Below are 13,600 nucleotides of genomic sequence, written 5' to 3'. Positions count from 1 at the left end.
GCTTGAATCAAAAGACAAAAATGCATCCCCCTCCACAGATCTGGAAACTACCATAGCTGAGCTAAACGAGCGCACCCGCCGCGCTAAAAACTTAATGATCTACAATCTGGAAGAATCATCTGTGGGTGATGTTGATGCCAGGAAAAAACATGATCTGGAATTGGCCACTTCCTTCTTCTCAACCCTCATTCCTAATTTCTCTAACAATGGGATCAAAACTTTCCGTGTTGGTGGTAAAAAACCTGACAAACCTCGGCCTCTTAAAGTTGTGCTTGGCAGCAATTCCGATGTGATCACTGCAATGAAGAATTTTGCCAGCTCTGGGACCATTTTGAATCCACGATTTTCTTCCGTCAAGCTATCCAGAGACAGAACTCCCCGTGAAGCCGCCCACCTTCAAAACCTCAATGCCGAATTAAAGGAACGCACCACCCGTGGCGAAAAGGATCTCACCATAAGGTTCCTAAACAACATCCCCCAGATTGTTAAAAATTCAAAAAACGAATAATTCCCAACGGCGCACCGCATCACCTCAGTTGTTATTTTCAAAATGTGAATGGCTTAAGAAGCAAAATTTCTGAACTCTCAATCAGTGCTACAACTTCCTCCTACGATATTATCACCCTGGTTGAAACGAATCTCTTACCTGACATGAACTCTTCAGAACTTGGCCTCACTGGTTTTAACGTTTTCAGATGTGACAGATCTTTGGCCACGAGCAATAAGATCAGTGGTGGTGGTACTCTCATAGCAGTACGTGATCACCTAGCATGTCAACTTGTCCCCTTGCATGCCTGCTCCTCGGAATGCGTTTTTGTTACCTGTACTTCTGGAACCCGTCGCATCTTGTTGGGCTCTGTCTATATCCCCCCCAGCCAGCCTGCCATCGTCTATGCCGACTTCTGTGACGTGGTGGAGGATATCCTCTCATCTTCTAACTTCGTGGATGATGTGCTTCTCTTCGGTGATTTTAACAAACCTGAAGCGGACTGGGGTGAGCTTGATTCCTGCGAAGGCGATTCCTCTTCAAACTACCTACGCAACTTAGCTTATACTCACAACCTCTCCCAAATCAACAAAATCCGAAATCGCAGAGGTGTCTACCTGGACCTCATTTTTTCATCTACTCCTACAACTGCAGTCATCCGCGCTGACGACCTTCTTGTTGCCGAAGACATTCATCACCCTGCGCTCTCCTGCTCAATCCTGCTGCAGAAACGCTCAGCCTCGAGGGACGTCAGGATCGTACCTGACTTCAGAAAATGCAACTTGGACGCTGTGTTTCGTGATCTGCAGAACGTTAACTATCCTTCACCTTCTTCTCTACCTGATGTCGAATCTGCCTTCTCTGACTTCTGCGACCACCTTGGCTCAATCATATCTCAACATACACCCACAAAACAGCTTCAATCCTCAAGCTTTCCTGCCTGGTTTACCGAGGAGCTAAAACGACTTGTCTTAAGGAAGAAGGCCACCCATCGACTTCTTAAAACCTCAGGAAATCTTCGTCATCGTGAAAGTTTTCGCAATTTGAGAAGCCAGTGCAAGTCTTTAGCCACCAAGTGTCATCGAGACTACTTAAAAAGAATTGAAGACGACATTCCTCATAACATAAAATCTTTTTGGTCTCACGTCAACAGACTCAAGAGCAGTCCATCCCCTGCTGCTAAACTATCATTTGATGGTAGAGAAGCTGAGTGTGCTGCCGGAAAGTGCGAACTATTCTCAAACTACTTTTCATCCGTCTTCACGGAGAACCAAATTCCCTCGCCTGTCTTCGACTTTGGCTGGAACTTCTCCATCACTAAATGTGTCATCACAGCCTCAGACGTTCAACTCAAACTTGCCTCGCTTGACCCAAATAAGGGAGCCGGTCCTGATGCTATTCCTCCGTGCGTTCTTAAATACTGTGCCCCTATTTTGGCTCCTCATCTGGCTATCTGGTTTACATCCCTGCTCTCACTTGGAAACTTCCCATCGGCCCTTAAGCGTGGCTTTGTCGTCCCCATCTTCAAATCTGGTGATCGTTCAAATGTCAGAAACTATCGGCCCATTGTCATTCTCTCTGCTGTTGCCAAGGTGTACGAGAGCATTGTTTTGGACTACCTCTATTTTCATCTCCGTAAATGTATCTCCTCCTCTCAACATGGCTTCCTGCGCTCACGCTCAACAGTGACAAACCTGATGGAGTTTCAAGAATACGTCATGGCCGCTTTTGGCGATGCTCTCCAAGTTGACTGTGTTTACCTTGATCTCTCCAAAGCCTTTGACAAGGTCAATCACAACATCCTTGTGGCAAAGCTCGCCGGATATGGTGTGGGGGGGCCCTGCTTGAGTGGTTAAACAGCTACTTGACCAACAGAACCCTTGTAGTCAAGTACGACGGGTGCCTTTCTACGCCATTCAGTGTCCTATCTGGAGTCCCGCAAGGGTCCCACCTCGGTCCCTTGCTGTTTAACCTGTTCATGAATGACATTGGCAACGTCATCCTCACCAAGTTTCTCATGTTTGCCGATGATATTAAGGTATTTGGCTCGGTGTCATTGGCTTCTGACTTTGAGCGCCTCCAACTTTCTCTCACTAACATCGACGCCTGGTGCAAGGAAAACTTCATGGAGCTCAACGTCTTGAAATGTGTCGTCATCTCCTACAAACGTGGTGCAGCCCCAGTCCAATATGACTACGTCCTCAATGGTTCTACACTGAAGAGAGTGGAAAGGGTACGAGATCTCGGAGTGACAATGACCCCTTCGCTCAACCCTCACGAGCACATTGCCCACATTACAACCAAAGCTAGCTCCCTGCTTGGTTTCATATTCAGATCAACAAGGAATTTCAACTCGCCCTTCACCTTGATCACGCTCTACAAGTCCCTGGTACGCCCGCTGCTGGAGTATGGGTCAATCATCTGGTCTCCCTTCCAGAAGAACCACGTCAGCCAACTGGAGAGCATACAAACCCGCTTCATACGGATGCTTGGACCGAGACTTGGTTTTACCTACCGCACTACCCCGGTTGACGATGTGGAGAAGTCCTTCGATCTTCTGCCTTTGTCACTCCGACGTCATCATGCCGACATATTCATGCTCTACAAGCTGGTTAACGGGTTTGTCGATTGCCCCAACATCCTGAGTGGTATCGACATTACCACGCCCAGAGGCACCCGCTCCAGGACTATATTCAGCAGACGCTTTCTCCCAGCCTACTACTCTTACAACAGCGGAATTAGCCGTCTACTCAAGGCTGGTAGCACAGCGGCTGCTCAACTGGATTTCTTCGGCGAGAAGCCCCTCCGGTTCAAAAAGAAGGTCTCCCTGATCACTTGAGCTACCACACTCCAGCACATCTGCATATTTGTCCTCTCATCGCTGAAACTTGCTGTTCATGTTCTTTGTTGATACTCTTTTTAGTTTATTCTTCTGTTATTAATATTTGTTATTACTTTGTTATTACTATTGTTATCACTATTTGTTATTACTATTGTTATCACTATTTGTTATTACTTGCTATTACTATTTATTATCACTTTGTTATTACCATTGTTATTACTTTTCTAGTTAGTAATATTGCAAATGCCATCTAAATTGTTACACATATTTTGTAAAAAGGTGCAATCCGTTGGGAAATAAATAAATAAATAAATAAATAAATAAGTTCTCCCCCTCACATCACAACTAATTACTGGGGCTCCACAGACGGGGTTTATGTTAAATATACCTATACGATACACCATATAATAATGTCGTTACTATGCATAAAACAATTAATACGTTATTATTGCACTTACTTGGGCAGAAAGAGTAGGCGAGTCGCCCAATGCATTATTACTTGTTTAGCTTATTTTAACCTAGTCTTTATCTATGCACTATTTTGACTTCCCTCCTCTAAAATCTCAATACCTGTAATTTTAATATTGACTTAGTTACTATCCTAAATTGCTGCCTTTTGGTTTGAAAGAATCCTACTGCTTTTGAGATCACCACACCATGTTCTGAGTCAGCTATATCACAATTAAAAATTATGGATCAAGGTCTCAATAAAAACTTGACAGTAACATATTTGAAAGCTAGGCCTAATTTGTAAATTAAACTTGAATTTTAATGGATTAATAGGCATATACTAATCTAACCTAGACCTATCTCAAAATGTAAGTTATAAGTTGTACCAGAAGTGGGTCTGCGGAATTGGCTAACTCTGGAACTCGCTAACCCCATGTTAAACGTCCTATCTTCAAATTTGGTCGATAAGAGGAACTCGCTAACTTGTTCGGTGTCGGAATTCGCTAACTCCGGAACCCGCTAAACCGCTCTATAGCCGAGTTACCGAATTCCGTCCTCGTACAGAAGTCGCTAACTCGGTCCCTCGGCGGAACTCGCTAACTCCCAATCAGAAGCCTCGCGCGCCGTCCAATGGGAGCCAAGCACGAAGATTGTTTGTTGGCCAGTGTTGCCGAAAGTGTAGTACCTACGATCGTATTGGTACCATTACCATAATATCGTATCCTACGAATGATTAGGAGTAATAGAGCAGGCCCATAATTATAAAATCCCTCTCTATAAAGTGCAAGAAGCATTTCATTTAACAATTGGGGAAACAACATTTTTAGGGTATTTCGACCCCACTGAGTGCGTATCTGCCTGTTGCCAATGCGAAATTTGAACCGAAGTGCGGTATCCAGGATGGCGGCCAAAACTCTGTTTGCCCCATATCTCCTTGTTAGTTGGCCTAAAATAATAGTTTAAACGTGTATATAGGGGGTTTTCAGATGCCAAATACATTGCAACACTCAAAATTTACTTAAATTAAGTTTTGAGGTAATATATTTCAAAATGGTGCCCAAGATGGCCACCAAAAACTCTAATTTCTGAATATCTCTCTTGTTTTTTTTATGAAAATAATTATTTATACGTCTGCATAGGGGTTTTATCGGATGCCAAACACATTGCAACACCCAAAATTTACTTACATTAAGTTTTGGAGGCATATATTCCAAGATGGCACTCGAGATGTCCGCCAAAAACTCTTATATCCATATATATATTTGGTTTGACCGTTGGTATGAATAAATATATTTATATATATATATATATATATCCCTTGTTTGTTTGTTTAAATTAATTATTTAAACGTCTACAAAGGTATTTTCTCGGATGTTAATCACATTGCAACACTCATTATTTACTTCCTTTGAGTTTAGAGGACATATATTTCTAAGATGGCAATAAAAACTTTGTTGTGCGTACGTGAGTTCCGTACGTATTATTGTATTTAGTGTTTAAAACCAGTCAGAATTAGTGGCTGAATATGTGCTACTATTTTTGAAATACCAATTGAAATTTTGCAATGTTAAAGTAGAAGGCAAATTGTTAAATGTTCTCTGGTGGCACCGTATGGATAACGCGTAGTCCAACAGAACCTGTAAAAATTATATTTTAGACCATACCTAAAACCCGCAAGAGGTGGTGCATGTAAATTAAATTGAACAAAGGTACTTTAAAACATATTAATAAATATTAATAAACAATTTGGTTAAAATATTAACAATGATATTGTACTGTTATTAAAAAGAAAAATGTAAACAAGAGAATCATAAGGTATTTCTGAACTTTCTAGACTTTTCTTTTAAACGTTTTTAAACCATTCCCACAATCTTTAATAAACAAGAAAATACCGTTAAAACATTTTTTAAGGTGCAGAATTCTCTGCAAATTACGGAACTACTTTCTTAATGCGTGGAGCATATCGCACGTGAAGAAACAAGGAGCGGAGTGATATGGACCGGTGACTACTTTCTTGGACACCTATTTGTGTTGCCAGGTGATTAGAAATAAGGATTTAATAAGCAATATATCGAACCACATCGAAATCGATATTTAATCCGATAATACCTCACAGGTTATTAATAAAACGCAGATTGAACACTGATCTAATTTAGGCATGTGGGGAAGATAGGTCGGGGTTTATGAGTATTCGTGACTACATTAAGTGTATTTTTTTTAATCTTTTGGAATAGTTGGTTAAACGGGGAAACGATTTCAAAAATGCTTGCATATGCTCTTAACAAACCATCTACAGTATTCTAGCATTGACTTTATATAAAGTCAATGATTCTAGCAAATTGCTATATACGGAACAAAAGAAAAGAACATTTGGATTTGGACCTTTGACCATAGCGAAACTAACATATAATTTATGAGTAGTGACCTAAGGACAGTCATCCTGGCCTAGAGCAGAAGTTTATTTCCAAAGCAATTTATTTGGCGCCACCTGGAATTGGTTTCTCGCAAACTGTTTGTCCAGAACTCCATGTCTTGTGCCAAGAGTGTAGTAATCATTTGTCTTATTTACAACAACTGAAATTACATTTCTAGGGGCTAGTCGTCCCCGGTCGACAGTAAAGAAAATACAATGCAGGTGCAGGTCCGTCCATCCTAATCGCAAATAGTGCAAATTGTGGGGGTGACATGTCTGAACGTGAATTCGGCGTTTGCACAAACTAGAAATACCCACAACCCGACGTGGGCAATCCCTCTTGCTCACATCGCGTTGTGGGTATTTTGGATTTACTCAATCGCCGAATAACGTTATGACTCCGGCATTTTACCTAACCTGGTCCAAGAAAGATATACTATACACTATTACTATACAGTGAAGCTAATAAACAATTAGCTGCTATCCCAGTAACTGTTCCAAGGCTTTCTGTGCTTGTGGAAGCAGAGGTGCTCGTGGGTACAGAACGTCGAGTATGTTTTATCTATAGTAAAATTTTTTTTATCTATAGTCGAGTATGTTTTATCTATAGTAAAATATCAATTCAATACAATAGTGTGAATGTTTGTTTAATTCAACATGAGTAAAATCACTGAGTTAGTATGGTTACAATATCTGATAATGAATGGATGCCGATGCCTAATTGCAAGACGCCAGTAATCCTCCTAGGCTCCTAGCGCCAGACCACGAAGCTCTCCTGACAGTAACACCACCCACCACCGCGCCAAATGCTTCTGTTGTCGTCTGTCTGGAAACGGGACAGCGGAATTTGAAATGGGAACGGAAAATCAGAACGATTTCTTCTAATCACCGAGCATCTATCTATATATATAAAAGGCAAAGCCCTCACTGACTGACTGACTGACTGACTGACTGACTGACTCACTCACTCACTCATCACTAATTCTCCCACTTCCCACTTACCTAAGAGGCTGAAATTTGGTACACTGATTCTTTAGGCATTAAATAGGAAAACTAAGTGGTTTTTATTCTGATCGGACTCTCGGGCTCCGCCCCAGTGGCTCTGGAGTTTCCCATGGTAACCTAATGAGTACTCATATTTAAATGGAATTAATGAATCATAACAGCTGTTTCAATTAAACAAGTTGGTTGTGTTCTATTATGTTCAATAGCATTAAAGTTACAAGGATTACCAACAGAGTGCAGCACTATTATTTTTTTAATATTTGACAACAGCTAATTTGAAACCAAAAGGTGAGTGAGCGTAGCGAACGAGCTAACCTGAAAGCAATTGAGCGCAGCGAACGAGCTCCAACCGTAAAGGTGAGTGAGCGTAGCGAACGAACTGCAACAAGACGTGTGAGCGCAGCGAACGAGCTCCAACCTAAAGGTGAGTGAGCGTAGCGAACGAACTTCAACCAGGACGTGATTGAGCCATGCGAACGAGCTCACATATGAAGTTAAACGGGGCAAAGCCCGCGGGTACAGCTAGTTCTATATATAATTCAGTTTTAAAAATATTTGTACAACTAAATCTAGAGTTCTACTGGACCGATTTTATTAATTAATGGGTCGTTGGAAAGCTTAAGTCGTGAAGATTTGCAAATAATTATGAACATTTGTTTTTGTTATGGTTTATGGTGCAAAATTTAAAAAAAAACATGTTTTCCATAAGAAATAAATTGAAAACGGTGTTTTTCACACTTTTTATTTGGGTGCGACTTTTGGCAGCCTTTTTTTAATACTTCCAAGAAGTGTATGGTATCAATTTGTAGGAAATTTTAATTCCCACTTTGGTCGATTTACTCACCATTTAAAAGTTATTTGCAAAAAAGCTAAGCAACCTCCGAATTTATTGTAATGAGAAAATATTGAGTTTGTGATATTTTTGTAAAACTTTGTACAACTAAATGTAGACTTCTACCGGACCGATTTTGTTAATTAATGGGTCATTGGAAAGCCTAACTCATGTAGATTTGCAAATAATTATAAAATTGTGATTTTATAATTTTTGTGGTGAAAAAGTAAAAATAACAAAAATACATTAAAAACAGCTTTTTTCAAGTTTCTGTTTTCAAGATTCTATTTGTAGCCAGCTTTTGGCTGCCTTTATTAAGTATTTTCAAGAAATGCATCGTAGTTATTTGTAATAAATTTTATTCTCTTTCAGAATATCACATCCACTTTGGTAGATTTTTTCTCAATTTTAAAAGTTATTGGCAATAAGCTAAGTGATCTCCAAATTTATAGTGGTGAGATAATACTGAATTAGATATATTATTTTTGTTAAACTTTGTACAACTAAATCTAGACTTCTGCCGGACCGATTTTGTGACTTAATGGGTCGTTGGAAAGCCTAATTTATGTAGATTTGCAAATAATTATAAAAGTTGGATTTTATTAGATATTTGAGGTGAAAAAAACAAAAAAAAACAATAATACATTTAAAACTCCAGTTTTTTCTAGTTTATATTTCCAAGTTTATATTTGTAGCCAATTTTAGGCTGCCTTTATTGAGTATTTTCAAGAAATACATAATGGTAATTTGTAGGAAATTTTATTCTCTTTCAGAATATCACCTTCCACTTTGGTCGATTTCCTCGCCATTTCAAAGTTATTTGCAAAAACGTTAAGCAACCTCCCAATTTATAGTGGTGAGAAAATACTGAATTCAAGGTGTTGTTGTTAAACTTTGTACAATTAAATCTACAGTTCTACTGAACCGATTTTATTAATTAATAGGTCATTGGAAAGGTTAATTTGTGAAGATTTGCAAACAATTATGAAAGTACTGTTGAGGTTGCAAGCAAGATCGTTTGGCTATAAATCGATGATAAATACTCCACTTTTTTAACAATTCGTGATTTAGCTGTGTGATTTAGGTAAGTCCGATCTTAATAATCAATAATCAAATGGAAATTGGTATTTCACTGAAGGTTCTTAGGTCAAAACAAATAGAATAACGTAATTAGAATTAAGTAAATATATCTAAAACTAAATTCCATATCCAAGATATAATCAAATTTATATTTTCTGATTAAGCGATACAGTATCTTGAACTTAACTGATAAAACTACCAATATCTTAAAACTACAGTAGAGTACAGATCCTGGTGTTATCACATGACCCCTTAAGAAGTAACAATTGCAAATAAGGTTTGCTAGGTGAGGTACCCTGACAATATCACGTGATCCCTTGCGCTGTAGAACTGACCTGCCCAACGAGGCATCCTGGTTATATCACGTGATGCGGCTCGGTGGCCAAGGACCGGTTCAGTAGTCTTCGCTCAATCCGGTTACTCTGAGCCTCTATTATGCCATTGAGCTGGTTAGATGAAAGTAAATTACATGATGCACTGATCAAGTAATCATATGAGTGGGTCGGCTTGTGTTTATAATGAAAGTGAATTGAAAATGTTACTGGGAAGAATGATAGGGGTCTTTGCTGAAGCCTTGATGTTATTTGCGAATCTTTATGGTTACCTTAACTACATATAAGCTCTATATTGCAGAAAAAATGTATCTCAACGTTTAAACACAGTTGAAGTAAAAGCCAATATAAAACAATCATAGAATTATAAAACAATCATAGAATTATAAAACAATCATAGAATTATAAAATGTACTTAAAGCAAACTTAACATATTATGAGGTTACTTAAACTTAAATATTAACCAAGAAAGATGTGTTTTCTTGATTTAACCTCTAGCTAAATATGTTCTAGAGAACCAATTTTAGATCCTATTATAAGCTTATTTTGTGATAACGAAACCGAGTAATTGGAAACCTTTTATGCAACAAGATGCTGTAAACTCCTTTATGCAACAGCAACCAGTGCAATGCACAACTCTTTCCCTTCTAAAATGTGAAAGCTGTTTTTCGGGGGTATTACGGAACAACTTGCATCAGGAACTGCAATTCATGGACATTATTCAGGACCAGGTAATAACATATATCACTAAAATTGCAAGCGTTGAAGGTTATTGCTGACCATTCCTAATATTCACATCTTAACTATAAATGTAAATAAATAGTGGTATTAGATACTAGTACTTATCTAATAGCTGGTTGATTCATGGTTTGTGACAATAAACTTAGGGGGGAAAAAAAACCATTACTTTCTGTCGGTAAAAGAATGTTTTATTTATCTTATTTCTTCTTATAAATTAACAAATCCACTGCCCTCCCACTCATCCCTGTCGCTCTCAATCTATAGCCGTTTTTAAGTTCTGCCAGATCCTCGTCCGACAGCTCCTGGTGGAATCTAGACGGTAAGTATGTAATGGCCCGACTTTGGTCGGGCATTACCAACTCGCATACGACAGAAATGCCGAAACGGGTTTCCACTCTTCTAGTGTCTACGATGGCATATCCATCCTCGTGCTTTAACTCCTTTGTCGATAACACTGGTAGAGAGGGGACCTGTTGTAGTGACAACAACTTGCTGCTGAGTGAAGCCATAGTTACTGAAAAAAAAATACAAACCGTTTATATCTAAAGCCAGATCTATACATACTTAAACAGATAATAAGTTCTACTGTATTATCACCAGTACAATAAAACCTGACCACAATCCAAAACTTAATATTTACAAACCTTAAACCTTTAGCTGAAATTAGAAAACCGAACAAATATTAAAACACAATATATATAAAGAATGAAAGCAGAAAGCAAACTATAGTCATCTATAAATGTACCATCAAATTTACTTTGATAAATGATAAAACCTTCAGTTAAAATACAGCTTAATACAAGAGTAGACAAAACAAGCATTAGATCTAAGTTTCCTAATAGTATATCTTTGTAAGCAAAGACAAAACACACAAGAATAGTGAACAATCCATGCATATAGCCCTGAAAATAAAATACAAAATTTATATCAACGCTAGTTACAAATGTATTGTACCTAATATTAGACAAAATTCACTTGAATCAGTCTATTAATAGAACTCAAGTGCTTAAAAGAAGTACCAAGTAAGTTTTTTTACTCATGTAAAATCAAACCAATAATAATCTACTACCGGTACTCATGTGCTTATTATTAAAAATTTCAAGAGAAAAAGCATGTTTAAGCATGAAAATAAAAGCAAAGTATAATACATTTATTAAACTAAGAACTATGATATAGATTAGTTCGATGCCTTAGACGTATAAAGTCATACTGGAAATATTAGCATCAACTATTAATGACCAGTATAGATAAATAAAAACTAATAAAAACAGACGTAGATGCTCATATTAAGATTTATGACATATATAAAATCAAAAGCATATATGTGTGATAAAATGTACAGTACATCAATACAAGCATCCAAGGTATAGTATTTGATTTGAGTTATCATACAGTACTATCTAGAAAGTTGAATGTGTAACTCGTCCATGCTTATGCTTAAAATTACTATCCATGTACAAATAAAATCCTATAATCTAGCTCTATGGTGGTTATAAATGTCTATTACCTTTGACTATTCTCAAAACATAGTGGACTATGATTAAAAGGTTAATAGTTAGTGATGCTATTATAGCTAGTTATCCCAAGTAAAATGTAAACTCACAATCCTAGCACATAATATTATAATCACAATAAAGTAAGTTATCTTAGAAACTAAAAGAAAAGAAAACAAGAAGCTGTATATTGTAAAAAATAATTCCATCTCCGAAAAACTCGTCCTTCTATCTGAAAGAAAAGTCAAACATAAAGCTTTAAAATTATTTTAAAATAGAATTACTTACTGTAGTAGATGGTGTGTAGGATGAACTGATCACTCAGTGAAGTGTGGGCAAACAGTGAAACTCCCTTGCTAACACAGCCCATATTTATACCGTACCACCTTTCCCCCACGAGTAAATCCTTTATAAGCAGAGGGTTTTCAGTTGTTTGGCACAGTTCACCAGCTCGCTTCCAGCCTGTGTGCATGGACTATGTACCTGTGTCCTGTCTGCCGCGAGGCCTTCTTCCTGACAAGCGCTGCTCGGGACAGACACCAGCAACTCTGCCTGGTACTCGCTAATCTCTACATACAGCCCAACATCAGCCCAGACACCCACCTTCGAGATGCTGAACAACAATCAACTCGCTTTGATGCTAGAGCTACTTCCAGAACAGCCGACCCGCTGCACCATACCGTCCCCGAACGCTGTTTCGACGAGCTTCGACACCGAGAGGGTGGCGGTGTGTCGACCAGGAACTACTCTGCACCATCTACCTTGGACCCAACGACATCAAGCTATTGTGACGCAGCTGCTAGCAGTGACAGTAGCAAGAAAACTATGAAAAGAGGACATATAGAAGAGATGACTTCGATAGCTGACAAGCTTAGAAAACTTCACAAAGCCACTACATCGACCACTCGACCACGAGATCTTCATCAACCCTCTACGTCTGATGAAGTGAATTCTGCCAGTGAGCCGATTGACGACTCTGCTGCACCTTCTCATTCGATCAACCTCAAATACGAGTTAAAAAAAGCTCTTCACTCAGCGCGTGACTATAAGATAAGCAGCGAAGATGCTCCAATCATTGATCTACCACAGTTTGTAGAATCAGCTCTGGAAACAGTTAAATCAATATTAACTACAGAAATGGAATTATCAAGATCTTTGAAATATAATCTTGTACTGGAGGCTCGATACGAACACCCTGAAGATGCAACGACCGCTACCAGGAACTTCAAGACCCGCTCCCGGATGCTGTTTGCTGAGAGTGACGACTTGGACGACCAGCTCCACAATGACGGACTCAAACTCCTCCAGGAAGAAGATGAATCCAGTGCAGAAAAAAGCGGATGGATATTCTTGAACGTCAAGTGGTTAACCTTACGTGTAAGTAAGTTTACTTATAAGCAGCCTAGTGGTTCTAGCTATGTACCGTTGCCTAAAAACCTTGAAAAACGTAAAGCCTGTATTAATGTTCAGAATGCAGACGCAAAATGTTTCGCGTATGCCGTTCTAACTAAACACATTCCAAACGTCCATCCAAATTCCATACTTACAGAAAATTCGTTTTCTGAATACATGCATATATACAATTTTGATGGGTTATCATTCCCAGTGTCAACAAAGCAAATCAAACACTTTGAAAGGCTAAATCCGAATGTATCCATTAATGTCTTTGAATGTAATAGCGAAAACAAGATAGGTCCTCTAAGGGTTGTAGATGAGCTGACTGATCACATTGATCTACTACTTCTCAAGGGGAAAAACAACACCAATCATTACATATACATAGCTGACTTTGTTAAGTTAATCCACAAACAAATAGCTAAAGGTTCAAACAAAATTGTTGTATGTAAAAGGTGTAGCCAGTATAAAGAGGCTAGAAGTTGCAAACCGAGCGCACGTGCATGGTTAGACGAACACTTGACACTTTG

The 13,600-nt window shown here is 38.6% G+C and overlaps 1 protein-coding gene across 1 annotated transcript; it reads left to right on the top strand.

Annotated features, from left to right (window-relative positions):
• Window positions 1-651: 651 nt before the first annotated feature.
• On the top strand, window positions 652-2,343 carry LOC128999094 (uncharacterized). The gene has a single exon (XM_054425452.1). It carries the CDS (start codon window positions 652-654, stop codon window positions 2,341-2,343), a length of 1,692 nt encoding a protein of 563 aa, XP_054281427.1.
• Window positions 2,344-13,600: the final 11,257 nt, after the last annotated feature.

Source organism: Macrosteles quadrilineatus, unplaced genomic scaffold, assembly GCF_028750875.1.
Source record: "Macrosteles quadrilineatus isolate MER2022 unplaced genomic scaffold, UCM_ALF_1.0 Scaffold_1__1_contigs__length_201487025, whole genome shotgun sequence".
Taxonomy (NCBI): domain Eukaryota; kingdom Metazoa; phylum Arthropoda; class Insecta; order Hemiptera; family Cicadellidae; genus Macrosteles; species Macrosteles quadrilineatus.
Note: the sequence above shows the minus strand (reverse complement) of the source record. Positions and strands in the feature narration are given on the sequence as shown.

What these genes read in the sequence shown, in the direction of transcription:
- LOC128999094 (XM_054425452.1), top strand. Translation starts at nt 652, where the DNA reads ATGAACTCTTCAGAACTTGGCCTCACTGGTTTTAACGTTTTCAGATGT.